General features: G+C 47.1%; 1 protein-coding gene across 2 annotated transcripts; it reads left to right on the top strand.

Moving 5' to 3' along the window:
• The first annotated feature begins 3,392 nt into the window (after nt 1–3,392).
• Nucleotides 3,393–22,712, top strand: LOC143711448 (uncharacterized). Of its 2 annotated transcripts, XM_077202913.1 has the most exons (6): nt 3,393–3,658; nt 19,368–19,432; nt 20,033–20,173; nt 20,357–20,411; nt 20,570–20,723; nt 21,818–22,712. In XM_077202913.1, exons 1-6 carry the CDS (start codon nt 3,643–3,645, stop codon nt 21,963–21,965), a joined length of 579 nt encoding a protein of 192 aa, XP_077059028.1. In that variant the 5' UTR covers nt 3,393–3,642; the 3' UTR covers nt 21,966–22,712. The 2 variants fall into 2 exon arrangements, with proteins under 2 accessions (XP_077059028.1, XP_077059027.1); XM_077202912.1 differs by lacking the exon at nt 3,393–3,658 and having other exon boundaries at nt 19,140–19,432.
• Nucleotides 22,713–26,507: the final 3,795 nt, after the last annotated feature.

The following is a 26,507-nucleotide window of genomic DNA, read 5'->3' as shown; positions in this document are numbered from 1 at the left end:
TACAGAGGGAAAATGCTTTATTTTGAGGTCAATAACAGGTTTCTACACCATTTAAAATACAATAATGTATACATAACTATGTAATATATTATGTAAATGACATAAAAAAACGAAATGCAGAATAAATATTATAAAATTATAATGAAAGTAGTGGTCCCCTGGAGTTGTGTCACAGGTGTTACCGTTAAACAAAAATCTCTTATTTTGAAATAAAAATCACACTGATGACATCACTTGACTTCCTTCTTCCAATTTCCTGAATTTCTATGAAGAAAAGCCCATAATAAATCCTCTTTTCAGTTATCAGAAATATTCTCATTTATCTCATGATTTCATATGAAGCTTTTAGTTAAGGTCACTGGTATGACCTAATTTATTGTTAGGTAATTGTAAAAAAATTAGAATACAAATGGATTAAACTACTTATTTTAGTTAGTATACCATGATTGACAACATGTGGTTTGATACCTTGCAGCAGCCATTTTGTAAAATGAATTTTTCATGAAAATTGTCACTGGTGTTACTGTCACTGGTGTCACCTTTCTTATGGGTAACACCTAGGGTTGCCAACCGTTCCGTATAATACGGAATCGTCCCGTATTTGACACATAAAAGTCTTGTTCCGTATTGAACTGATACGGAACACACTTTGTTCCGTATTTTTGAGAATCAATTAAGTGCAAATCCATGACAGGCACATAGCTTCTAATATATGCCAGACAGACTATGAACGAAGACATTTGTAGGCTATGATAAGAAAAAAAAAACGACGGTGCGGTAGATACTAATTTCTCCCCGTTTTTCTATGATCAGCCGCGTAGCGTTTTTAACATCATCAGAGAATGCCCTTTTAATTGGTCGTTAGTCAGTGTGAGTCACGTATCGTAGCAACGATGATGACAAGTGACAACAGCGGGAAATATAAAAATGACTACCTCCGAGCAGCCGGCGAAAAAGAAAAGAGCACAAATATACAGAATTGAATGGGAAAAGGACTACCCGTGGCTGGAATGCGCGAGGGAAAATGAATACAAGGCCAATTGTACCATATGCCGTCGCGTTTTTTCTGTTTGTCACGGCGGAGTGTGTGATATTAAGCAGCACGCATCAGGAGATAATCACAAGAGGAGCGAGAGGCTGCGGGCACAGGAGGGAGCGATGTCAAAGTTCCTTGTCCGTCAGACGTCTCCAGAGGCTGATATGGTAGGCTATGTAATCATGTGGATTTTTAAAACTCAAATATAGTTGATAAGAAAGTGATTATATTAAAAGAGATAGTAGCCTACAGGTTTATAACATTCCATTTACATACATCTCCACAGTGTTCCCCCTTGTTGTGTTCCTGTCTCCCTCTCCCCCATAATTTGTCAATCATTTCTGATGGGTTTCTAAATAAGGTATCTGGAGGAGGGAAATAATTATGGATTTAGATAGCTCAAGGTTTAAAAAAGGTTGGGGTCTTTGAAGGGGGTTAGAAGATTTGCAAAGTTTATTCAAATGACACTTGAAATTTGTTTTAGACACTTTAAAAGGCTATATTTCAATATAGGCTATCTATTTTTTTTTCTGTATGGCTTAAGCTAATACTTTGGTAGGCCTATGTATAAACCACACACACACAGTCCAACCACCAAATAGTTCATATAACTAAGCCTACTCACAAAGCGGCTTACAAATAATGAAATTGTATATCTCTTTCTTTAGGTCACTGCTGCTGAGCTAGCACATGTATATCATACAGTGAACCACAATTTGAGCTACAACAGTTCTGACTGTGGGCTTAAGCTCTGTCACCGAACACTGAGCGATTCTAATATTGTCAAGAAGATGTCCTGTGGGAGAACAAAAGCAGAGGCACTAGTCACAGAAGTCCTTGCCCCAAAGGTAGTACAGGAGGCGATCACCAAATTAAAAAGTGCTGAGAATCCACGTCCATTCTCTATTCAAACTGATGCATCGAACAAGGGCAATCGCAAGATGTTTCCCTTGGCTGTACAGTTTTTCACTGCAGAGAGCCGGGTCATGAACAAGTTGATAGATTTTGTTGAAAATCCAGATGAATCTGCTGAGGGAATAGTCACTACAATTCGGAGCTCTCCTGGAAACCTGGGCCTGACTTTGGATCATGTGTCTGCATTCAGTTCAGACAATGCAAATGTCAATTACGGAATCCACAATTCAGTATTCTCAAAATTAAAAAGTTCCAACAGTGATATCCTCAGAGGCAACTGCCATGCGCATATTGTCCATAACACCATAAAGTATGCCCTGGATCAGCTCTCAGTCGACATAGAAAATGTAGTTCTGAAGGTCTACAGTTTCTTTTCCATCTCTGCAAAAAGGAGAGAGTCCCTGAAGGAGTTTTGTGCCTTTTGTGATGTCGAGTTCCATGAAGTCATGTGCCATGTGGTGACCAGATGGCTGTCACTCAACCCTGCAATCAGTCGCCTGCTCCAGAACTGGACTGCTCTGAAGTCCTGTTTCATTAGCATGGGTGTTGACTGTCCAAGGCAACTGCAAACATTGCTGAAATTAACAAGCGATGCTGCTGGCGTTGAGGACGACGCGCCCGATCTTGTGGAGGTGTATCTCCTCTTTTGTAACAACATCCTTACCCTCTTTGAAGAAGTGGTCAAAAAGCTGGAGAGGAATGACACCACATCAGCTGACCTCTATGCCATCATGCACTCTTTTCTGACAAAACTATCTCAGAGAAGAGATGATGGGTTCTATGGCTACCTAACTAAACAAAAGCTTCAGCGACTTTCTCCATCTGATGCTGATGTTGCCAGACAGGAGTTTACAGCCTTCTTAAACACTGCCATTATGTACATACAAAAATGGTTCAATTTTTCAGAAGACAACTGGCTTTTCCACACTGTTAAAAAAATTCGTACATTTAGGGGTCCCTTTACCGTGGATTTGCTACGGATTCGCTCCGTTTTGCGAAATACGTAAAGTTTGCTGTTGCGCAAGGCAGTATGGGTAGAATTTTCTCCCCCAGCCAGAATTTGCCGACGCCATTACACTCAGTGCGAGCCTGAAGTTCTGCGAGTCACATGGAAAGTTGGAAACAGGTTGGTTGTGTGTAATGAGAATAGGAATTGAGTGCCACCTCTCAAACAAAATATATTGAGTTAAACACATGATAAGCATGTTTTCGGTTCATTTACGTCTGCATGGCGGGCGTTCTGTTCTGGCACCCCTCGCCAGACAGTCGCCTTTCCCCCATGAAATGTAGGACAAATTATTTGCTAGTTGGTTAATTTTGTCTCGAATGTTTCTAGGTTTTTAGCAGCACTCCAACCGGAGCTATAACGTTACAGGGTACGTTAGTGTGGCTCACAGCTGAGCACGGGACCTTTGCTGCTAGCTGCGCTTCCTAAGTACGTCAAAAGCCCATTTTTTGTTCCCCCTCGTACATTAAATTGGTCTCGATAGGCAGTTGGTAGTCGTGTGTGTTTCATGTCGACATCTGAATGTGTGCGTTTCGCGTAATTTTGAAGCGTGAGTGGACGTTTGCTGCTAGCTGTGTTAGCAATAGCCCGCCGCCTGTGCTTCGTAAGTACGTCAAAAGCCATTTTTTTGTTCCTCTTACATGAAATTTGGTCTCGATAGTCAGTTGGTAGCCGTGTGTGTTTCATGGTAACATTTGAATGTGTGCGTTTTGCGTTATTTTGAAGCGTGGGTGGGCGACGGCCCGTTTGCCCAGCTAAAGTTAGCCCATAAGTTGGGCGCACGCGCGCGCGCGTGTGTGTGTAAATTAGCCACGTGTGTGTGTATTGTTATAGCTCGCTGTGTTACGTTACCATACAACTGAAAATGGCAATAATTAAAAGGGGTGTTGATTAAGTAGAATCAGATTTCCCCTGTGCATTATAAGACTTTCCATTCCACAAAGTGAAAAAAACAGTGAGGAAAACATTGCAGCCCAAAGAGCGTGGCCCATGCAGCCCAAAGCAGATTGCTTATTTGAAGGTATCTGAAAAGTGAATGTGCTTCACTGTGCTGATCTGAATTTATTGTTTTCATATTGATTCCGTCTATCCTTCACTTGGCAAATTCAATCTCTTAAACATGTTGACTTGTAACATTTGTGGCTTTAACGCCCGGTCTTCGACTGATTACTTGAAACACTGCCGAACACACAGAAATAATAATAATGTTTTTTTTTTTTATGTGGCCATAGGGATTGCAGAAGGAAGCTTAAAACATACAGTAGCCTTGCTGTGCATATGTCACGAGCACATGTAGACAGTAGGAGCACACAAACATGGAACCGCAATGTGTCTGTACAGTTAAAGTGCTCGTTTAATTTTTGCAGCAGTGAATATGCTGATCTTAAAACTTTAAAGTGTCATTTGAGTGGTCACATAGATGAGGGTTTGACTGTAACATGTCCCTTTGATGGATGTTCTAAGACATTCAATGTAAAGTCATCCTTTTTAACGCATATTTCCAGATACCATAAAGGGTGGGATGTTACCAAGATAGCCCCAGTTCATATATGTGAACTAACAGAACGGTCTTTCCAAGGTGAAGGATCACATGTAGAACCTGTAGAACTTGAAGAACCTGAAAGTTTTAACATTGATGCAGAACAAAGTGATAATTTCTGCAGTGATCAAGTGAAAGACAACTTCACAGAGAGTCTTGCTCAGTTCCCCTTCAGGGACTACCGCTGCGTGAAATCGCAGTGGGAACGCCCTCAGCGTGACGCGTCTGAAGCATGAATGAAATCAGTCAATGGAGAGAATGAGCGTACGGCGAGTGACGTCATCGACCAGGAAGCTATAAATATCCCCTGAGTACACAATACGCCAGCTTTAGTTACTTCAGCAGCTCTGTGTGTGTCTGAATCTGTCGATTGTGTTTGTCTGTTTTGTCAGGAGTTTTCACTATATATATTTTATATAAAAAAACCAATATGAGCGAGCAGTATAAGAAGTGTGTTCCCCCCTGTACTCGGTACATCACGGGTGGGGATTCACACGAGCTAAGTGTGGCTTATTTGGGAGTGCAGCAATGCCCAGTCGGCTCTCGAGGGAGTCGATTGTCAGCATTGCGAGCGTTTTCCCTTGAGAACTCTGCGCTCGCGGCGATCGCTCTTCGAGGAGAGTGATTTGCTGCGAGCTCCCCGAGGCTCGGGTCCCGTTTCTGTTGAGGCAGAGCGGCGGCGCTTGTCTTGGGGCTCGCAGATGGATCTCGCTGGCGACGTTGAGACGGGCTCCGCCCTATCTCAGCTATCTCCGACGAAATCTAGTGCGTCTCACCCGGCTCTGGAAGCACGCGCTGCGGCGGTTACTTCTGCCCGGGTGGAGGCACATGATGATGTTGAATTGAGATTTTCCAGTTCTGAGGAGCTGGATGTCGAAAGTTTTGCATCAGAGAAAACTAGTTTATCACATTATACTGCAAATGAAGAAGGTTTGATGGATGTATTATCTCGGGCTGTTGAAAAGCTAAAAAAATAAATAAATAAATAACAGTATCGAGTGGCCAGCTGATAGACAGGTTTCTAGAATTAAAAGCAATCTAGATGATAGATTTCTGTCTGCACGACCTCAACCTTCTAGCCGGTGCTTACCGTTCTTCCCAGATCTTCATGCTGAGGTTTCAAAGACCTGGGTTAGACCGGTTTCAAGCTGAATTTACACAAATCAGTCCAATGCTTATGGTAACATTGTTGGTGCTAAATCTGCTGGTTATGTGACGATACTGTAAGCGGAGGAGACACTCGCGAGCTATCTCTCTCCTGCTTCATCGTCTTCACTTAAAGCACCGGCTCTTCCACCAAAAAATAAATAAATAAATAAATATATATACCTCTGTGCTGGTGGGGAAGGCTTACTCGGTGGCTCGGCAGGCGGCTGCATGTTTGCATACGATGACTTTTATGCAGGCTTTTCAGGCCGACCTGCTCAAAGGAAATCTGAGGGGGGTCCCCGCCGAGAGAGACTTGCGTTCACCTCCCTTAAGGGTGCCCTGTCTCTCCCGGCGCCCTCAGGGGCCTGTCCTACTAACCCTGCCGAAACAGGGCGTAGAAGGGTCTGGCGAGTGCTTTCCCGAGGGACGCTCGCCGCCTCTAAGGAGGGTTCTAGTGTGTTCAGACCAGTCGTTCCCTGCCGGTGCGCCGTTACAGGGCACTGTGTCTGTCACGCAGAATGTTCAACCAGAGCAAAGTCTTTCGTCGAGTTCGTCTTCCAAAAGAGCACAGCAGAAGCGGAGTGTCACGTCTCGTGCCCCCCTGCAGAGAAACTGGAGGGACGAGGCGGGGCGCTCTCCGGCGCGGCCTTCTCGGGGCAGGACTGATCTGAGGACAGTCATTGTCGCCAGAAAGGCCGCGTCGAAAAAGTCCTGACGGGCTGAACGTCAGGACTCTGAGGGTGGTCCCCATCGGGAAAAACTTGAGTTCACCGCACAAAAACACGGTGCCCTGTCTTTCTCGATGCCCTCAGGGGTCTGTTCTACTAACCCTGCCTATACAGGGCGTAGAGAGACTCGGCGAGCGATTTCCCGAGGGACGCTCGCCCCCTCCAAGGAGGGTTGTGGAGTGCTCAGACCAGCTGTTTCCTGCCAGTATGTTACAGGGCGCTGTGTCTGTCACTCAGGATGTTCATCCGGAGGCCAGCCTCGAGAGGCTGGTTCCCTTAGTAGAGTTCCTTGCGGAATGGGTCCCCCACCCAGCAGGGAGTCCCTATCGTGAAAGACCTGAGTTCACTGCACAAGAACACGGTGCCCTGTCTTTTCCGATGCCCTCAGGGGTCTGCTCTACTAACCCTGCCTTCACAGGGCGTAGAGAGACTCGGCGAGCGATTTCCCGAGGGACGCTCGCCCCCTCCGAGGAGGGTTGTGGAGTGCCCAGACCAGCTGTTCCCTGCCAGTACGTTACAGGGCGCTGTGTCTGTCACTGGGGATGTTCAAATCAGATCCGAGGACTGGTTTGTCATGATAGATCTAAAGGACGTTTACTTCCATGTATCTATCCTCCCTCAACACAGGAAGTTCCTGAGGTCCGCTTTCGGGGGCGAAGCGTACCAATATCGGGTTCTTCCGTTCGGCCTAGCACTGTCACCCCGAACATTCACAAAGTGTACGGATGCTGCTATAGCCCCGCTGAGGTTACAGGGCATCCGCTTTCTGTACTATATAGACGATTGCTTGATTCTAGCTCAATCGGAACAACAGGCGGTTCGGCACCGAGATGTCGTTCTTGCTCATATCAAGTGACTGGGGCTGAGGCTCAACGCCAAAAAGAGTGTTCTTTCTCCATTACAGAGAACCACTTTTCTAGGTGTAGTGTGGGATTCAACGACGATGCAGGGACGATTGTCACCTGCTCGTATTGCTTTGATTCTCGCTGCAGTAGATCAGGTCAAGCTAGGCCAGTCATCCATTGTAAAACAGTTCCAGAGACTGCTAGGTCTCATGGCAGCTGCGTCCAACGTGATACCTCTTGGCCTCTTGCACATGAGACTGTTACAGTGGTGGCTCAGGACCAAGGGATTCTCCCCGAGGGGAAATCCGCTTCGCATGATCGTGAGTTTGCGACGGTGTCATCACGCCCTGATCATGTGGAAAGATCCTTGGTTTCTGTCCCAAGGCCCTGTGTTAGGAGCTCCTTGTCATCGCGTTATGCTAATGACAGATGCCTCTCTCACGGGTTGGGGGGCGATCATGGATGGTCGCCCGGCTCAGGGTCTGTGGGAGGACCATCATCGTCTGTGGCACTTAAACTGCCTAGAGATGTTGGCGGTGTTTCAGGCTCTGAAACACTTCCTCCCAGACCTAAGGGGCCACCATGTTCTTGTCCAGACAGACAACACATCGGTGGTTTCTTATATCAACCATCAGGGGGGTTTGCGTTCTCGCCCGCTTTACAAACTGGCACGTCAGATCCTTCTATGGTCCCAGGGGAAAATTCTTTCTCTGAGAGCTTTTATCTCCCGGGGTATTTAAATCAGGGGGCAAACATCCTGTCAAGACAGGGGCCGAGGCCCGGGGAATGGAGTCTTCACCCCGAGGTGGTGGAACTCCTATGGAAACATTTCGGTCTTGCCGAGGTAGACCTATTTGCTTCTCGAGAAACATCACACTGCCCGCTGTGGTTCTCTCTCAGCCATCCAGCCCCGCTGGGGTTGGATGCGATGGTACATCCGTGGCCGAGGTCACGCTTGTACGCTTTTCCCCCGATCGCTCTGCTCCCAGGAGTTCTGGAGAGGGTTCGCCGGGACGGGCTCAGTCTCCTGCTAATAGCCCCGTTCTGGTCGGCCCGGGTATGGTTTGCGGACCTAGTGTCTCTCCTCAACGGCTCTCCCCTAGAGATACCGATCAGGAAAGATCTGCTCTCTCAGGCGAGTGGGTCGATCCTTCACCCCCGTCTAGAGCTATGGAGGCTGTGGGCTTGGCCTCTGAGGGGGCCCAGCTCATAGATTCTGGTCTCTCGGCTGAGGTCGTTGAGACCATCCTCCGATCCAGAGCTCCCTCCACGAGGAAGTTATATGCCGCGAGGTGGAAACTTTTCACCTCTTGGTGTGGAGAGCGCCAGCAGTTAACTGCCCGGTTGGTACAGTCCTGGATTTCCTGCAGGACCGTCTCTCCACAGGGTTATCCCACTCCACACTGAAGGTGTATGTGGCGGCCTTAGCTGCTTACCACACCCCTTCAAGTGGAGGTTCCCTAGGGAAACACCCACTTATGTCTCGGTTCCTTCGTGTCACCTTGAGGCTGAGGCCTGCAGTTCGCACGAGGGTACCAGCTTGGGATCTGGCCATCATCTTAGAAGGTCTCTCCCTTGCTCCTTTCGAGCCCATCGAGGAAGTTTCGGAAAAGTTTCTTACTCTAAAGACTATCCTTCTTCTCGCTATCTCATCTCTAAAAAGAATTGGAGATATTCAAGCACTTTCGGTGGCTCCCTCGTGCCTGGAATTTGCTCCTGGTTGGTTAAGGCCTTTCTCTTTCCGAGACCAGGTTATGTTCCTAAGGTTCCAACTGTTTCAGTTAGACCTATAGTTCTGCAGGTTTTTTGTCCTCTGCCTTTTCTGACGTCAGACCAGGAGAAAATTAATTTGCTGTGCCCAGTTTGGGTTTTGATGCTTACGTCCACAGAGCTGCCCTGTGGAGGAGATCGGAACAACTGTTTGTCTGTTTGGGTCACCTAAGAAAGGGTGTCCTGCATCTAGAAAAAGGATGAGCAAGTGGGTGGTCGAGGCCGTCCCACTTGCTTATGGTTCGGCCCATCAGCCTTCACCTTTGGCTGTAAGGGCTCATTCCACCCGGAGTATGGCTGCTTCTACAGCTCTTCTTTCAGGAGCTTCTCTTCAGGACGTTTGTGATGCGGCATGCTGGTCCTCACCGCACACTTTCGTTAGATTTTATTCCCTCGATCTTAGCTCCACTCCCGGGGCTCAGGTTCTCTCGTCGGTTTGTGTCTCCTAATGACACACGACGGGGATTTGGTCGTATGGGGATGTGGGTATTGCGTTCCCACTGCGATTTCACGCAGCGGTAGTCCCTGAAGGGGAACGTCCCGGGTTACGTATGTAACCCTAGTTCCCCGAAGGGACGGACGCTGCGTGTCCTGCCATACTCTCGGCATCCCCTTGGGTCGCTGCTTCAGTAACTTTTAAGCTGGCGTATTGTGTACTCAGGGGATATTTATAGCTTCCTGGTCGATGACGTCACTCGCCGTACGCTCATTCTCTCCATTGACTGATTTCATTCATGCTTCAGACGCGTCACGCTGAGGGCGTTCCCACTGCGATTTCACGCAGCGTCCGTCCTTTCGGGGAACTAGGGTTACATACGTAACCGGGGACGTTTTACTTGGGTTTACAGGCAAAATATTTGGTCCCAGCCTCCACAATAACAGAAATAGCAAATGAAATGAGAACTATAAGTGATATTCAACAGGAATATACTGTGGATGCACTAGCCCGTGAACTGGGGCAGTATGGTGTTCCAAAGGAGACTGTAACATCTCTTGGGAATAGTGTATACGAGCAGAGCCCTATGCACAAGGCATTACATGAAAAGGGTCATTTAACTACGCAACACAAGAGACTGAAATATTACAAGTCACACTATGACTATGTTGAACCTGTTGAAGTCTTTCTTGGACGCAATCGCAGTGGCCAGACGAGGCACTATCATTACATCCCAATACTGGAAACCCTCAAAGTAATTCTGAAACAGCACGGTTTAGATCAGCACAGTCCTAGTTCAAATTCTGAAGATGATGTACTCTGTGATGTCACTGATGGGTGGGCCATCAAATCCAATGCCATGTGTTCCTCAGACCCAGACAGTTTAAAGGTAATGCTCTTTCAGGATGCTTTTGAGGTGGCCAATCCACTCGGATCTGCCAAGACAAAGCATAAAGTATTGGCTGTCTACTTCACACTTGGAAATTTTCATCCACACCAACGATCAACTGTTGATAAGATACAGTTGGCATTACTCTGTGTAGAGAAAGATTGCAAATACTTTGGAATGGATAAGATTTTTAATAAGCTAGTGTCAGACTTGTGTGAGTTGGAGGAAAGGGGCATATCCTTCAATGGAAAGATTTATAAAGGCACTGTTGCGTGCATAATGGAAGATAATCTGGGCTCCGACATGATTGGTGGCTTTACAGAAAATTTCAGCACAGCTCAATATTTCTGCAGATACTATTTGGCAACAAAAAGTGAATTTCAGTCGAACCCTCTCACAGTTCCCTTTCGTTGTCACTCCGAGTTACGTCGGATGACGACGAATGGGGTTTCGCTTAGAAAGCCTATCAACTTCGAGTATTACAAAACGAGCCAATGGCAAAGAAATGCCATGGGTCTGCGGAATTTGCATGGCGTAACTCCGCCCCACCTCGTGGGTATAAAAGGAGGAAGCCGGCAGCAAGCAGATATGTTTTCGCTTCGGAGCCAAGTGTATTCTTCTCTCCACAAGCCATCTCTGAATTGTCAGCTTTACAAACGAGTACCTCGAGTGTTGGTTTGACGGCGATCTACGGCGAGAGCGTGCTTCCTGCTGATCTGTTGCAGTGGTCTGCCAGTCGGTGCGTTTCTCCCCGGGTGCTTCAACACTTGAGTTTTCTCTCACTAAAAGAGCTTACACGTGGCACGTCTTTTTAAAGATGTCTCGCCCGTGTACTTCTGGTTGCGGCAGATTGGTATCGGACTCTGATGGGCACGAGCGTTGCTAGTATGTTTGGGCATTGATCATGCTAGATCAGCGCTCGTGGATGACTCATGTTCTCTCTGTGGGAACATGACCATCGCGTCATTACGGTCGAGACTCGGTGAACTCGCAAGAGTGAGAGTCCCCTCATCCACCCCCCGTCCTGCGGCTGGTGGCCAGGGTGATCTGAGGGTTACGGTCTGGAACAAGGCGCCGACTATGTGTCCGCGACCCCAGCCCCCCTCTTCAATGACGGTGCCCGCTAGTGAACTGCTGATTCCCGCGGGTCTACCCTCTGGTGGCCCGCGTGCTTCAGTTGAAGCTACAGAGGAAGATGCCATGTCTGTTGCAGGATCACTAGGCGGGTTTGACTCTTCTGGAAGTGAGGGCTCGTCACAGCTGCCACCTTCCGGTGTGCATACGGCTGTGCTCGAGTCTGATCCGGAGATGACGGCCATGCTTTCCCGGGCAGCCGCGAGCATCGGACTTGAGTGGAGGCCTCCACCCTGTCCTGAGCGCTCGCGGCTGGACGATTGGGTTTTGGGTAAGGCCGCCGACCCTCGTCCTCGGCAAACCCCAATACCTTTCTTCCCGGATGTGCATGATGAGATCTCGAAGTCCTGGAAGACCCCCCTGTCTTCTCGGGACCGCTCGCTGGTCTCATCCGCCTTTCCTCCCCTCGATGAGGCAGCTGCCCGTGGGTACACTGGGCTTCCCCCGGTTGAACGCTCTGTTGCCATGCAACTATGTCCTCAGAGTGCTTCTTCTCGGGGCGAGCCTAAGCACCCATCCAAAGCCTGTAGATTTTCGTCGACCCTGGTGGCGAAGTCTTACAGAGCGGCGGGACAGGCGGCTGCTTCACTGCATGCTATGGCCACTCTGCAGGTCTACCAGGCCCAGATGCTCAGAGACATGCACGAGGGTAGGACAAACCCAGGGCTCTTTGATGAGCTGCGCGCCGCGACCGACCTTGCTCTCCGGGCGACGAAGGTTACCGCGCGCTCCCTGGGTTTGGTGATGTCCACAGCTGTGGTCCAGGAGCGACATCTGTGGCTGAACCTGGCTGACATGCGGGACGCTGAGCGGACCCGTCTGCTTAACGCCCCCTTGTCCCAGGCCGGCCTCTTCGGCGGTGCAGTTGAAGATTTTGCCCAACAGTTTTCAACTGCCCAGAAACAGACCGAGGCCATCAGACACATTCTGCCCCGCCGGCCCGCTGCTGCCTCCACCTTGCCGGCCGGGCAGACGCCTCGACCTGTTTCCCGCCGAGGGCGCCCTCCTGCGGCTCCCGCCCCTCCCGCCCGGACCACGCAGCAGCCTCCACCCAGGGCCGGTCGCGGAGGAAGCCGTAAGAAGGCGCCACAGCCCTCTCCTGCCCCGCCCCCCGCTAAACGCCGGGCCAAGCGGCGCTCCTGAGACGGGCTGCTCAGGGATGATGATTGTTTCACAGGAGGTGGTAGCAGGACCACTCCTTCCCCCGGTGGAGGGCCGGGGGAGAATCTTTTGTTCTCCACTCCCCGCTGCTCACCCACGGGTGGGCAGCACCCTAATGTGGTTAAAGTCAGAAACAATCCCCTCTTCCCTGAGCTCACAGAGTTCTCGGGCGACACAGAGCGCCGCCCACAAGCCATGCTATCCTCGCCCCCCTCTGTCCCAGAGGCGGTTGACACGGCGTGCCGTCCACGGACCGCTTCGCCCCTGTCCCCCTCTGTCGCCAGACCCCTGGCAGAGCAGGCCCCCGCGGGACGACCAGCCTGGTCCTCCCCTGGCCCCCTCTGCCAGGGCGCGGTTGCTAACTGTGCCCCCTCTCCGGGCCGCTATGCCGTCCACATCTGGGCCAGTTACTCCGCTTCGCTGCCCCTCCGGGGGGACGCCTGTGGCTCGCATGATCCCGTTGGTTCAGTTCCGGGGAGCCTGGCTAGAGCTTCCCCGTCTGTCCCACTGGATCGCGCGTACCGTCAGGCTCGGCTATGGGATTCAGTTCGCACGGTCTCCTCCCCGCTTCAGGGGAGTCCGCTCCACTTTGGTCGGTGGCAATGCCCCTATCATGAGAGCAGAGATTGCCACCCTGCTGGCGAAGGGTGCAATCGAGACTGTCCCTCCAGCCGAGATGAGGTCCGGCTTCTACAGCCCCTACTTCATTGTCCCCAAGAAAACCGGTGGGTTACGGCCAATCCTGGACTTGCGCGTGCTGAACCGCTCCCTTCACCGGATGCCGTTCAAGATGCTCACCGCCAAACGCGTTTTCGAATGCATACGGCCCCAGGATTGGTTTGCAGCGATCGACCTGAAGGACGCCTACTTTCATGTCTCCATTCTTCCTCGACACAGACCGTTCCCCGGTTTGCTTTCGAGGGGCAGGCATACCAGTACGCGGTTCTCCCTTTCGGGCTAGCCCTGTCTCCTCGCATCTTCACGAAGGTCGTCGAGGCGGCCCTTGTTCCCCTTCGAGAGCAAGGGGTTCGCATCCTGAGTTATATCGACGACTGGCTGATCCTAGCTCACTCTCGAGATCAGGTTTGCGAACACAGGGACCTAGTGCTCCGGCACCTAGCCCGTCTGGGCCTTCGGGTCAACTGGGAGAAGAGCAAACTTTGCCCCGTGCAGAGGATCTCTTTTCTCGGTATGGACATCGACTCGGTCGCCATGTCCGCGCAGCTTACGAGCGAGCGCGCGCAGTCACTGCTGACTTGCCTAAGACAATTCGAGGGCAAGAGTGCGGTTCCACTGAAACTTTTTCAGAGGCTCCTGGGGCATATGGCATCTGCAGCCGCGGTCACGCCGCTCGGATTGCTTCATATGAGACCGCTTCAGCTTTGGCTTCGCGACCGAGTCCCGAGGTGGGCATGGCAACACGGCACGTTCCGAGTACCAGTTACTCCGACCTGCCGTCAGTTCTTCACCCCGTGGATGAACCTCGATTTTCTCAGGGCCGGTGTCCCCCTGGCTCGAGCTTCCCGGCATGTTGTTGTCTCAACAGATGCCTCCACCACGGGCTGGGGCGCCATGTGCAATGGACATGCTGCTGCGGGCTCCTGGACAGGACCCCAGCGGCTATGGCATGTCAATTGCCTCGAGTTGTTGGCAGTACGCCTTGCCCTGCACCGCTTCCGAGCGTTGCTCAGGGGTCAACACGTACTAGTCCGCTCAGACAATACCGCCACTGTAGCGTACATCAACCATCAGGGTGGTCTACGCTCCCGCCGTATGTCACAACTCGCTCGCCACCTCCTCCTATGGAGTCAGAAGCATCTGAGGTCGCTTCGAGCCATCTTCATTCCCGGAGCGCTGAACTGTTCAGCCGACGAGCTCTCACGGCTTCAGCCCCTCCCTGGAGAATGGCGACTCCATCCCCAGTCGGTTCAGCTGATTTGGGACCAGTTCGGGGACGCGCAGATAGATCTGTTTGCCTCTCACGACTCGACCCATTGCGCCCAGTTCTATTCCCTGACCGAGGGCACGCTCGGCACGGATGCTCTGGCGCACAGCTGGCCGCAGGGCCGCAAGTATGCGTTTCCCCCAGTGAGCCTTCTTGCGCACACTTTGCGCAAGGTCAGGGAGGACGAGGAGCAGGTCATTCTGGTTGCCCCTTACTGGCCCAACCGGACCTGGTTCCCCGAACTAGTACTCCTCGCGACAGCACCTCCCTGGCCGATCCCTCTGAGGAAGAACCTTCTTTCTCAGGGACGGGGCACCCTACGGCACCCTCGTCCCGATCTTTGGAACCTCCACGTGTGGCTCCTGGATGGGACGAGGCAGGTTTGAGTACCCTACCACCGGCGGTGGTGGCTACCATCACTTCCGCTAGAGCGTCGTCCACGAGACACGTCTATGCGTTGAAGTGGAACCTCTTCGTCAACTGGTGCTCTTCTCACCGAGAAGACCCCCGGAGATGCTCGATCAGTGTTTTGCTTTCCTTCCTTCAACAGGGGCTGGAGCGAAGGCTGTCTCCCTCCACCCTGAAGGTCTATGTTGCCGCCATTACCGCACATCATGACCTCATCGAAGGTAAGTCGGTGGGGAAGCACGACCTGATCATCAGGTTCCTGAGAGGAGCGAGGAGACTAAATCCTCCTCGTCCTCCTCTCTTTCCCTCTTGGGACCTCTCAGTGGTTCTAACTGCCCTGAAGAGTGCTCCCTTTGAGCCCCTGCAATCAGTCGAGCTTAAGTTCCTGTCTATGAAGACAGCGCTCCTGGTTGCACTGGCCTCCATCAAGAGGGTTGGGGACCTGCACGCATTCTCCGTTGACGAAGCGTGCCTGGAATTTGGGCCGGCTTACTCTCACGTGATCCTGAGACCCCGGCCTGGATATGTGCCCAAGGTTCCTACCACTCCCTTTCGGGACCAGGTGGTGAACCTGCAAGCGCTGCCCTCGGAGGAGGCAGACCCAGCCTTGGCACTGCTCTGTCCAGTACGCGCTCTCCGCGCCTATGTAGACAGAACGCAGTGTTTCAGGACCTCAGACCAGCTCTTTGTCTGTTATGGTGGGAAGCTGAAGGGAAAGGCTCTCTCCAAGCAAAGGTTGTCTCACTGGATAGTGGACACCATTGCTTTGGCTTACCAGCAGCAAGGTCGACCGTGCCCCCTTGGTGTGACTGCCCACTCCACCCGGAGTGTGGCGTCCTCTTGGGCTCTAGCGCATGGCGCCTCGCTAACAGACATCTGCAGAGCTGCAGGCTGGGCGACACCTAACACATTCGCCAGATTCTATAATCTCCGAGTGGAGCCTGTGTCCTCTCGTGTACTCGCTTCAACCAGCTAGTACCGGACCCGCTCAGGTGTCTTCGCTTGCTCGCCATTCCACTCCACGGACTGGATACGTGCGATATTTTCCTCAGGTGAGCTTCTCCGAAAGCCCTGAGCTCCTCCAGCACTCCTGACGTCGGCGCCAGTGTCTATTGCCTGTGCATCGGCTAGGTGCCTCCCGTGTGCTTGGTCCCTCCTCTGAGCGACCCCCACATGTGTATTTCCACTGTAAGCCTCTCTGAGCGTGTGTCTTTCCCTTGGCAAGCCACCTTGCCACCCCTGGGGTTGAAATATTCCACCTGCGGCTGGACACCCCAGTGTTTTCCATATGCTTCCTTCGGGTCATATGTGTATTCTCTAAGTCCCCCCCCTCCGGGTTGGCATTAATTGCATACTTCCCCTAAGCTTGGGATATGCTTCCCAGTGTACCTTGGTATTCCTGTGTTATATGGAGTCCTTTGTCCAGGCTGACAGGGATCTCGATTTACGCAGGGCACTGGAAGACAGCTGAGAAGGTGGCGTGATTAGACTGGTAACCCCATTCGTCGTCATCCGACGTAACTCGGAGTGACAACGAAAGGGAACGTCTACGGTTACGTATGTAACCCTCGTTCCCTGAGTAGGGAACGGAGACGTTACGTCTGCCTGACACTTTCCGCTGTACCGCGGGGATCGCCTGAGCTCAGTCTTGGCTCCTCAGCGAAGAAACATATCTGCTTGCTGCCGGCTTCCTCCTTTTATACCCACGAGGTGGGGCGGAGTTACGCCATGCAAATTCCGCAGACCCATGGCATTTCTTTGCCATTGGCTCGTTTTGTAATACTCGAAGTTGATAGGCTTTCTAAGCGAAACCCCATTCGTCGTCATCCGACGTAACGTCTCCGTTCCCTACTCAGGGAACGAGGGTTACATACGTAACCGTAGACGTTTTCACTCATAGAAATCCAGCTGATCATAATGAGACTGTGCGGTTTCTGGAAAGTAACGATGAAGTACACAATCATCACGGTATTAAATGTGACAGTGTTTTCAACAAACTGTCCAACTTTCATGTGTGTCAGCCAGGCTTACCAGCTTGTTTAGCTCATGATCTGTTTGAGGGGGTAGTAGATTATGATTTGGCATTGTTTTTGCAGTTCTTAATCAGAACACAAAAGTGGTTCAGTTATGAGGTTCTTAATGAAAGAATCAAATCATTTCCTGGTGAAAGCAGCGACAAGCTAAACACTATTCCCACTACAGGAGCAAGGCTTGGAGGGCATGCAGCCCAAAACAGGTGGCTTTTGAGATTCTTGCCTGTTTTGTTGCATGACACAATTGAAGATGCTGATAATGAAGTATGGGGACTGGTACTACTTCTGAGGGAGCTTGTTGAATTTGTCTGTGCACCTCGGCTCTCAGAGTCGCAGATTGCTTTCATGAATGGACTGATTGAACTGTATGTGGAATTGAGGCAAGAGTTATTTCCAAGAGTTCAACTTAGACCGAAACACCACTATCTCCTTCACTATGCACACCTGACTTTACAATTTGGCCCACTCATATATACTTGGACAATGCGCTTTGAATCAAAACATTCTTATTTTAAAAGGTGCATTAGGGCAAGTAAGAACTTCATAAATGTAACCAAGTCTCTGGCTGAACGGCACCAGTTGCTTCAGGCTTATCAGTCTTGTGGTACCTTGTTTAGTCCCCAGGTTCATGTCTCAGACTCAACACGGTTCTATCCAGAGCTCTATGACCAGAACATAAAGACAGTGGTTGAAGAATTTGATTTGAACTCAAGTAACTCAGTTGTCACAGAGAGAGTGCAGGTTAAAGGCACTACATATGCAAATGGAATGCTGGTCTTACTGAGCTATGCCAAAGGACAACTGCAGTTAGGACAAATAGCAAGCATTTTTGTAAAAAATGAAACTACTGTCCTACTTTTGCTTCGGGGTAAAACTGCCAGCTGGGTACCTGAGCTTGGACTCTATGAACTTGATGAAAATGCTTTTGACCTGTTCAGTTGCCATGATTTGAACAAATTTGATGATTATCATCCACTTTATTCTTACCAGAGAGGTACTCGGTGGCTCATTCCTCTTAAACACACACCAACATGGAACTTGTGAAAAACTATGTCAGGAAAGCGATGCCATCGCTCAGTAGCGATCAGATGGATACACTCATGGCTAAACTGGAGGAATTAGGAGTTCTCTCTGTAGATGACCTGAGCCTTGTGGACCCGGAGGACATTAAAGACACTCTGCCATTCATTCAGTGCAAAAGATTTGTCAGAGCTGTCAAAGCATTGGAAGCAGGTGAGTTTTGCCACTCTGTTTTAATCCAAGTTTTCTGAGACTACAAAGGTTTATTCAAAAAATGCAAAAAAATGTTGCCATCAGCTGTACATGGCAATAACTACCCTATAATTGGTTTTCGTAATTAGGTCCATTTGTATTCCTGGTGGACCCAAACTGGACATTGAGGACCAATGTATTAATTGATTCGTAACAATCGTCATGTGTTTAATTTATGGAGATGTGTGTCATGTCATCCATAGATTCACAAGCTCCACCGCAGTTCACCAGGCCTGGCCCCTCATCAACACCTGAGCCACAGAGGTTTCAGCTGCCATCAACACCACCTGAGACAGCCGACTCCCCATCCCAAGACACATATTCGGTACCATGGCACAAATTTCCCTCAAAAGTCATGGATGAGTTGCGTGAAAAGAAGTACATAATGGGGAAAGACAGACGAGAGATGGTTCGGATCATCGCTGAAGATTACCTCCATAAACACCCAGGAAGACCTGGTAGACAAAAGCTGAGGGAACTCGCCAGTATGATTGTAGGACAATATCCTGCCTCCTTCAAGCTGACAGAGCCGTTTGCAAACAAACCTTTTGCAAAAGATGGTTCTGAAACTGTCTTTCGTCAGCTGGAACACAGAATTGAAAATATGAAGAGGCCACAAAGTTCACTGAAGAGGCGAGCAGGGGTATGAAAATTCCACAAAGAAAAGGCCCAGGAATTCAGATCTGTATGGATGTGTGGCGTGGGATCCAATCATTGAGGGGACTGTGTGTAGAGAAGACCTGCTGTCTAAAAGAGATGATTTGAAACGTGCCTTTCAAACCCGTGATCTTCAGGTGGGTCTGCAATCATCCATTATTTTCTTGTGCTGTAAGGACACGTGAAATTGTAGGACACATTGTGAAATAGTAGATCTTCTGACATCACTACGCCCATAGTCTATTGAAATTGATACCCTGTTTTATTATTTTAATTGGTTAGTTTGACTAACTGTTCGACTGTTTGACTAACTGCCTCATATCTTTAGGAGTCATCTGTTCGAAAATTGATGACTGAAACATATCCCATTCAGCGTGAAATCCTCAACGATGCTGATACCCCTATTGGCGTTGTAAAGGACGAGTGGCCGTTCCTGTTTGAAGTTCCTCACCTGTTTGATCATGCATCTAAACTCCTTGGCTTCTCTGTACAAAACAAGCTGGCACAGGTGTGTTGTTACTGTTATTATTAGGATTGTGCTGTGCTGCTCCATATGGAGAGAATTTTGTCTTTATTAATCAATCAAAAAAAGATTTGCAACCAAAAAGAGAGTTGAGACCAAAAAAGATAAACGGGCAGCCAATCAAATAGAATAAATTGGATGAACAATCAAATAGAATAGATTTGAGACCAAAAATCAGCCGCCTGTGCTTCGTAAGTACGTCAAAAGCCATTTTTTTGTTCCTCTTACATGAAATTTGGTCTCGATAGTCAGTTGGTAGCCGTGTGTGTTTCATGGTAACATTTGAATGTCTGCGTTTTGCGTTATTTTGAAGCGTGGGTGGACGACGGCCCGTTTGCCCTGCTAAAGTTAGCCCATAAGTTGGGCGCACGCATACAGGTACATAAGACTAACACTCATTTTCGTTTGGCAACCAAAAAAGCAAAACATTTGAGATCCAAAAAGAACAGAACAGGTTGCAAATGAAAATGAAATAATTCGATTTTTTTTTTAATTCTCTCCATAGCTGCTTTTTTTGGAGGCCAAACGAAAATGAGTGTTAGTCTTATGTACCTGTACAAAATTAACACCTTGAACCTTGAACAGGAGCTTTCCAAAAAAGAAAAGGGGATCAATGACTTCCTTGACTCCAAAGGGATGAAGACAGGCGAAGGTCCAATACAGCTCATCTGTGGCATTGCAAATTACTTCAAGGAAGACTCTAATAAACTCTTCGACGAAAAAGAGGTAGATGTTGTAAATTTTAAACTGTGTGCAAGATAATTATTTGCATCCAGTGGTGAACCAAGTAACCAATCACAGAATGAAGTATAGATTCCAGATCTAGTTGACTTGCAGATAGTCAATTTTCCAGCAGGTTTGTGTGCACTGGAAACATTAATTCATGTGTCATGTCTGTCACCAAAACAGATCTCTGCAGATCCTGAAGTCGAACTCCCAGTGACCCCTTGCATCCTAGTCAGAGGTTTGTAGTTAAATATTTTTTGTATCTCAGCGAGCTGTTTTATAAGCTGTTGTTTTGTCGTATTTATTAAAGAAATGTTTTGCTTGCTTTAAAATATAGGATTATTTTTTTAGTACATGGTGCTCCGAATTGTTTTTTTTTTTTTATCTGCGTTTAAGGTGACCAGCAATTCAAGATTGCTCTTGATGGAATACTTGTCAATGACCACATCACCTCTCCCATTGTGGCCTTGAGCTACGTCTTCTCCATGTTTTATGTCTGCAACGTTCAATACCCACCGGAGATGGCTTTTACTCTCGAATTCATGCAAAGGTGAGCACAAATTGTTTGGAAATACTTTGTAAATGTGACTTTGCCGTGACTTTCTGCACCCAACCTGCTTTTTGTCAATCTACACCAAACCCCTTTGTCTGAGATGTACAAGCTCAAAATGTGTCGCCACATGCTGTGAGCTTTTAGATAAGCTGTTATTGGCTTATGATCCCCCTGAATATGGATTTGTTCGTAGAATTCGTAGCTCCCTGTTGAAGACTATTGTTGGAATAAATGTGTCATATTTTTTAAAATGGCAGGTAACATGCTTTTTGCTTTCCATCGTGTCCCAAGTCAATAAAAAACAAAACAAACATAACATGATTCTAGTTGGGAAATGGAGCAAAAACATATTTTTCTTAGAATGGTTTCTTGACACAAAATGCGTTTGAGCTATCTCTTTAAAACCATTAGCACCTGAGACCAGGTTATGTCAGTGGTGGTCAAACCTTTTCATGTCTTTCTTTCCAACAAAGACACACAAACTAAAATGTATTTGGCTGCAGACTCCAACCTCAAAATATGTTGTTCCAGGGACCCCCTCCGGAGGCAAAGACTAAACATATTCATTTAAAAAAATAATACATGCTGGATTCATGCCCAAATGTTAATAATTTGATGTGTATCATGCACTGAATGTCACAGTTGCTCCGCTCCATGTTTGAGAAACCCCCAGGACAGTCCGTGTTCAAATGTGCTGTTACACCTTTTGATAGGACGATGTCAACTGTGTTTTCTATCCCCTTCTGTGTTCTGTGCATTTATAATATCCCTACACACATGTTGAGGATGCATGCTGTCATGTGTTGGTGATAAGCAGACTTCTCGCCCTTGCAAACATTTCTGTATATGCGCAGTGTGAAAGCATGTGTCTTGAAAAGACAAAGGAAGAGATAAGCTTAGCCACTGGCAACAGCACCACAACAACATTGGGTACTAGACAGATGGTCAACTACAATGATAGAGAGGTTCACACATAGGGGCATATTGAAGAAAACAAATGTATGATTTTATTGAACTGCTCCACTCCTGTCAAGCCACACTACACAGGCAAACTTTGTCTGCATCTCACTATTATTTATTTTTTTTCTCAGAGTTTTCTTTGGGGTCAATCCTGAGCGAGGCTCCAAGGCAGAGAAGAAGGGGAAGAAACGGCACTGCATTCCTCCACAGGTGTGCAAGCTGGTTTCTCAGCTGAAGGAATTTGAATGCAATCAGAAGGAATCTGAGTGGGCCATTTGAGCTGTTCTCAAAGCTCAGAAAATACCTTTTTGGACTGAATGCACACACACACAGACACACACAGACACGCAAATCCAAAAACATGGGGCTTGGGAGTAGAAATACAGATTTTTACAGTATTATGTGAGTTCAGATGTTTTAACTAGATGCCCACAACACACATGCAGCAGTTTCAAATCCCCCAGGTTAAGGGGGATTCCAGGTAGAGCTTAGCCTGTCAATGTGGAGTTGGAGGTGTAAGTTTTAAGTTTTATTTTTTGCAGAAATCTATTTATGGCATGTTGCACATGTTATTGCTGCACAGATGTTTTATAGAAAAGTTGTATAATGTAATACTTCTAATGTTCTATTTGTTTTTTGTAGAAAGGTCAGACACTGGTTGCAGAGCTCTGCCTGTCAGTGTGATATGTGGAGTTGGAGGTGTAGGTTTCTGCATCCTCCTGGAGGGGGCTCCTCATTTTGCACTGACAGGTGAGACAGCAACAGCAATGCTGGCAGTTTTATTGTCTTATTTTGTCAATGTCTTTAACAAATCCATTTGTTACTAATGCCTGTCAGCCTGTGGGTGCTAAAAAGTTGCTAGATTTGGCAGCTCCCTGTTAAAGGACATGGCTGTAGTTCTTTGAGAGAACAGCTGGTTTATGTATGTAAAATTGCTCTGAATGTGAAGGTGATGTTCTGAATGTTTTAATGGTTGTAATGTAAATATTGCAATTCATTCACCACAAAAAGTGCAATCACTTTAAAGCACTGGCAAAAATAAATAATTGTTGTGATTCTACATTTGTGCTTTATTGATGATAAACGGTATAGAGAACTGTACGGAATTAAACATTTTAGGATTACTGAAGTGTCCGTAAATGGTACGGATTGAGTACTTTAATAATACGGAATATTCCATTTTAGGTTTGATGGAAGTGTCCGTAAATGGTAAAGAAAAAGTAAGGTAAATCTAGGGAAATATCTGTTATAGGGTTTACGGAATTGTCCGTACAATAACGCACAAATTTACGGAAAATACGGAATTTTCCATTTTAGGTTTGACAGAAATGTCCGTCAATGGTACAGAAAAACTCATATAAATCTACGGAAATATCCGTTTTAAGGTTTACGGAAGTGCCCGTACAATAACGGAAACACTTTTTCCGTTTTTTAACGGAACTTTTTTTAACAGTGCATCTACAGCCCCTCTCTCTGACATCTGGGAGGATCTCTTATGATGGCATCGAGAAGATCATTGAGCAGCTTCACCTGGTTAGCAGGCAAAATATCTCCATGGATATGCTTTATGATGAGTGTGTTACTGCCAACGACATTCTAAAGCATCTCACAGAGCAAGATGACTGGGTGTCCAAGGGAACAGCAGAGAAGTGGATGGCAGTTCTACAGGCAGCTGATCTCCCAAACATCCTTGCTGTGGTGTCCTTTGTCCTCAGCATCCCATCTTCCACTGGGTATGTGGAGAGGGTGTTCTCGGCAATGAAAAATAAATGGTCAGATGTACGAAACAAATGCTCAGTTGGACTAATAAAAAGTGAGCTGATCATCTCTCTGAATTATGAGATGTCTTGTACAGAGTTCTACAGTGCAGCTCTACAGGACAAACAACTACTCGCTGCTGCAAGAAATCAAAAAAAAGTACACATGGAAAAAATAGCTGCACAATGTGCTATTCTATTGAATAAGTTTGCACAAGGCTACAGAAAACTGTTGTTTATTTTTTCTAAGCCGATGAGTTTTGAATGTTATATGTTGTATTTGTTAAAAATAAAAAATATTATAAACTAAACAAATCCATGGTTCATTGTTGGCAAAATGATCATGATAGCCTTTATATATCAATGTGGTTCAGTCTTATATTGATTAGGCCTACTTTGCTATTCTATAAATATACAGGCCTTATAAGTTGTATTATATGCTATAATGTATGATAGCATACAATATTCACCAGAAGTCACCATTTCAGGGGTTATTTTTATAAATTTTCTTCCGTGGGGGCATGTCACCACCACCCCACCACCCAAAAGCCAACCCCCTCCCGCCCCGCCCCGCCCCGCCCCGCCATTCCTTATTTAGTACTATTGCCTAAGTACTATTACTGACCTATAAAGCCCTAAATGGTTTAGCTCCTGTGTATTTAATGGACCTTCTATCGCCCTACAATCCATCGCGTTCTTTAAGATCACTAAATTCGAGGCTTCTGGTCATTCCTAGGATATCTAAGTCCACTAAAGGAGGGAGGGCGTTCTCACATTTAGCTCCAAAACTCTGGAATAGCCTTCCTGATATTGTTCGAGGCTCTGACTCGCTGTCCCAGTTTAAAACTAGATTAAAGACGCATCTCTTAAGCCAAGCATTTACATAATGCTTACCTTTTATACCACTGCTGAATCAGATCAAATGCATTTAATATTATAAAACTTGAAGAGTCTGTAGGTTATTTGTATAGGTTGCATAGTATTTACAGTCATTACGTTCCTGTGTATATTGCGTGAATGACGGGTGGTTGGGTAGATATTGTGTTTTGCGGTAGGTGGTATGCCATACGGAACCGTTGCCACTGAACCTGCTTTAACGACGACAGTGGGGCTCGACAGCCTTAGTCAAACGGGTCGGCGCGTATGGTTGGGCTGCGGAGAGATTGTGAGATTGTGGTTGGGTCTCAGCAGCAGGAGGGATGTAGAGGTCAGTAACGGGACGCGAGTCCCGAGAAAAACGGCGTTCGTCAGCTCCAGTTTGTATCCAGCCTTTCACGGAGACTTCACGGAGACCTCGTCTCAACACCGGCGTGATTACTTGGACTTCCAAAAGATGGAAATGGATAAATATTCTAAATGTTCCGATCCAATCTGCCTTGTAATGCTGCCCCAATCATAAATCATGCACTGTTCCTTCGTTGGCCAGAGGAGAACTGGCCCTCCGACTGAGTCTGGTTTCTCCCAAGGTTTTTTTTTCTCCATTCTGTCACCTGATGGAGTTTTGGTTCCTTCCCACTGTTGCCTTGGCTTTTGGCTTGCTTAGTTGGGGACATTTAATATTCAATAATATTATTGATCTGCCTTGCTTAAGGTGGACGTTGACTCAATTTTCTTTTAGAAACAAACTCTGTTATATTATTTTCATGTTATCACTGTGAAGCTGCTTTGATACAATCTGTATTGTAAAAAGCGCTATATAAATAAAGGTGACTTGACTTATTTCAATTTCAGAAAGTTGGCAACCCTAGTAACACCAGTAACACCAGTGACTCCCATTTATAGATAAACTTTACTCAAAGCTATTCATTTAGATTAAATGCCAAATGTAACAATTTAGTCTCATCTACTTAATTATAGTTGAAGAATAATGATATTTGGTCTTATGCATGTCATTGGTGATTCATTGTGTCACCGTCTTTTTTTTCTGCCACATTAAATACAATGCCATATGTGACATGATAATAATTTTACATCCATTAAATTCTGCTACACTCAAAAGTTGCGATTTAAAGGATTGTATCATTACTTGATTTTAACTGGTTTTCAAATATTTTCATTGTTATAGCAAATACAAGGTTGCACAAATGAAATAACCTCATTCAAGCACTTTTAACAAACCTGATTAAAATAAATAAAACATAATCTCCTTATTTGTTGCATTATTATTATTTTTTGGTAACTCTGACTACATGTGCTGAAAAAATTTTGAAATAATATTTCATAAAAACATTTAATATTGCCAAAGAAGTAAGGTAACACCAGTGACAAAAAAAGGTACATGCGATCTTTAAAGGGGTGATGAACTGAGAAATCAAATTTTCCTTGAGCTTTTGACATCTAAGAGGTCACCATATTATAAGAATATCCTGTAAGTTTCAGAACTGAAAACGTCCTTGTTAGTCCAATAAATGCTTTTATTGACACCAGGCTCAGCAAACGACTTGTTTTTCAAACTGGGGAACTATGACGTCAAAGAGGATAAAACACCACCCCCGCAGAAGAAGATCAACGCCTACTTCAACACGGCCGGTTTAGCCCCGCCCACCGATTCGCGCATTACAGGCATAGCTAAATAACATAGGCCTACCTCGTGATGACAAACCGGATCGAGCTACCGAGCAGTAAACATGCCGTTTACTAAATATTGTGCAGTGCCTGGTTGTGGAAGAAGACAGTCGCTGCATAAGCTTCCTCTGGATTCCAATAGGAATGCATGGTTAAAATTTATTTTTAATGAGGTTCCAGCTGATGTGGGTAAAACATTGTCCGTTTGTTCGCTTCATCTCGCCGAGGACTGTTTTGTAAACAAGACACAGGTCGAGACAGGATTTGCAGACCGATTAAGATTGAAAAACGGTGCTGTGCCTTCTATATTGGATCCGACAGGAATGGTGCAACACACTTATGTGAGTAAAATTTCTATAAAAGCATTAAAGATAGCCTACATTAGAAGTAGCATAAACAATTAACAATAACTTACCACGCTGTCACAGGCTGAAGTATCCGTTGTATTTGAGGTGTTGTTGGTTCATTGTCCTGCGATTCGGGATCGGACTCTGGGTCG

Source organism: Siphateles boraxobius, unplaced genomic scaffold (genome assembly GCF_051911475.1).
Source record: "Siphateles boraxobius isolate OS27281-9 unplaced genomic scaffold, OSU_SipBor_1 5, whole genome shotgun sequence".
In the NCBI taxonomy this organism is placed as follows: domain Eukaryota; kingdom Metazoa; phylum Chordata; class Actinopteri; order Cypriniformes; family Leuciscidae; genus Siphateles; species Siphateles boraxobius.
This window is presented reverse-complemented; position numbering and strand designations above follow the sequence as displayed.

Coding starts and splice junctions, on each gene's coding strand:
- LOC143711448 (XM_077202912.1), top strand. CDS start 19,274: ATGACTGAAACATATCCCATTCAGCGTGAAATCCTCAACGATGCTGAT. Junction 19,433..20,032: donor TACAAAACAAGCTGGCACAG/GTGTGTTGTTAC, acceptor AACCTTGAACAG/GAGCTTTCCAAAAAAGAAAA. Junction 20,174..20,356: donor AACTCTTCGACGAAAAAGAG/GTAGATGTTGTA, acceptor TCACCAAAACAG/ATCTCTGCAGATCCTGAAGT.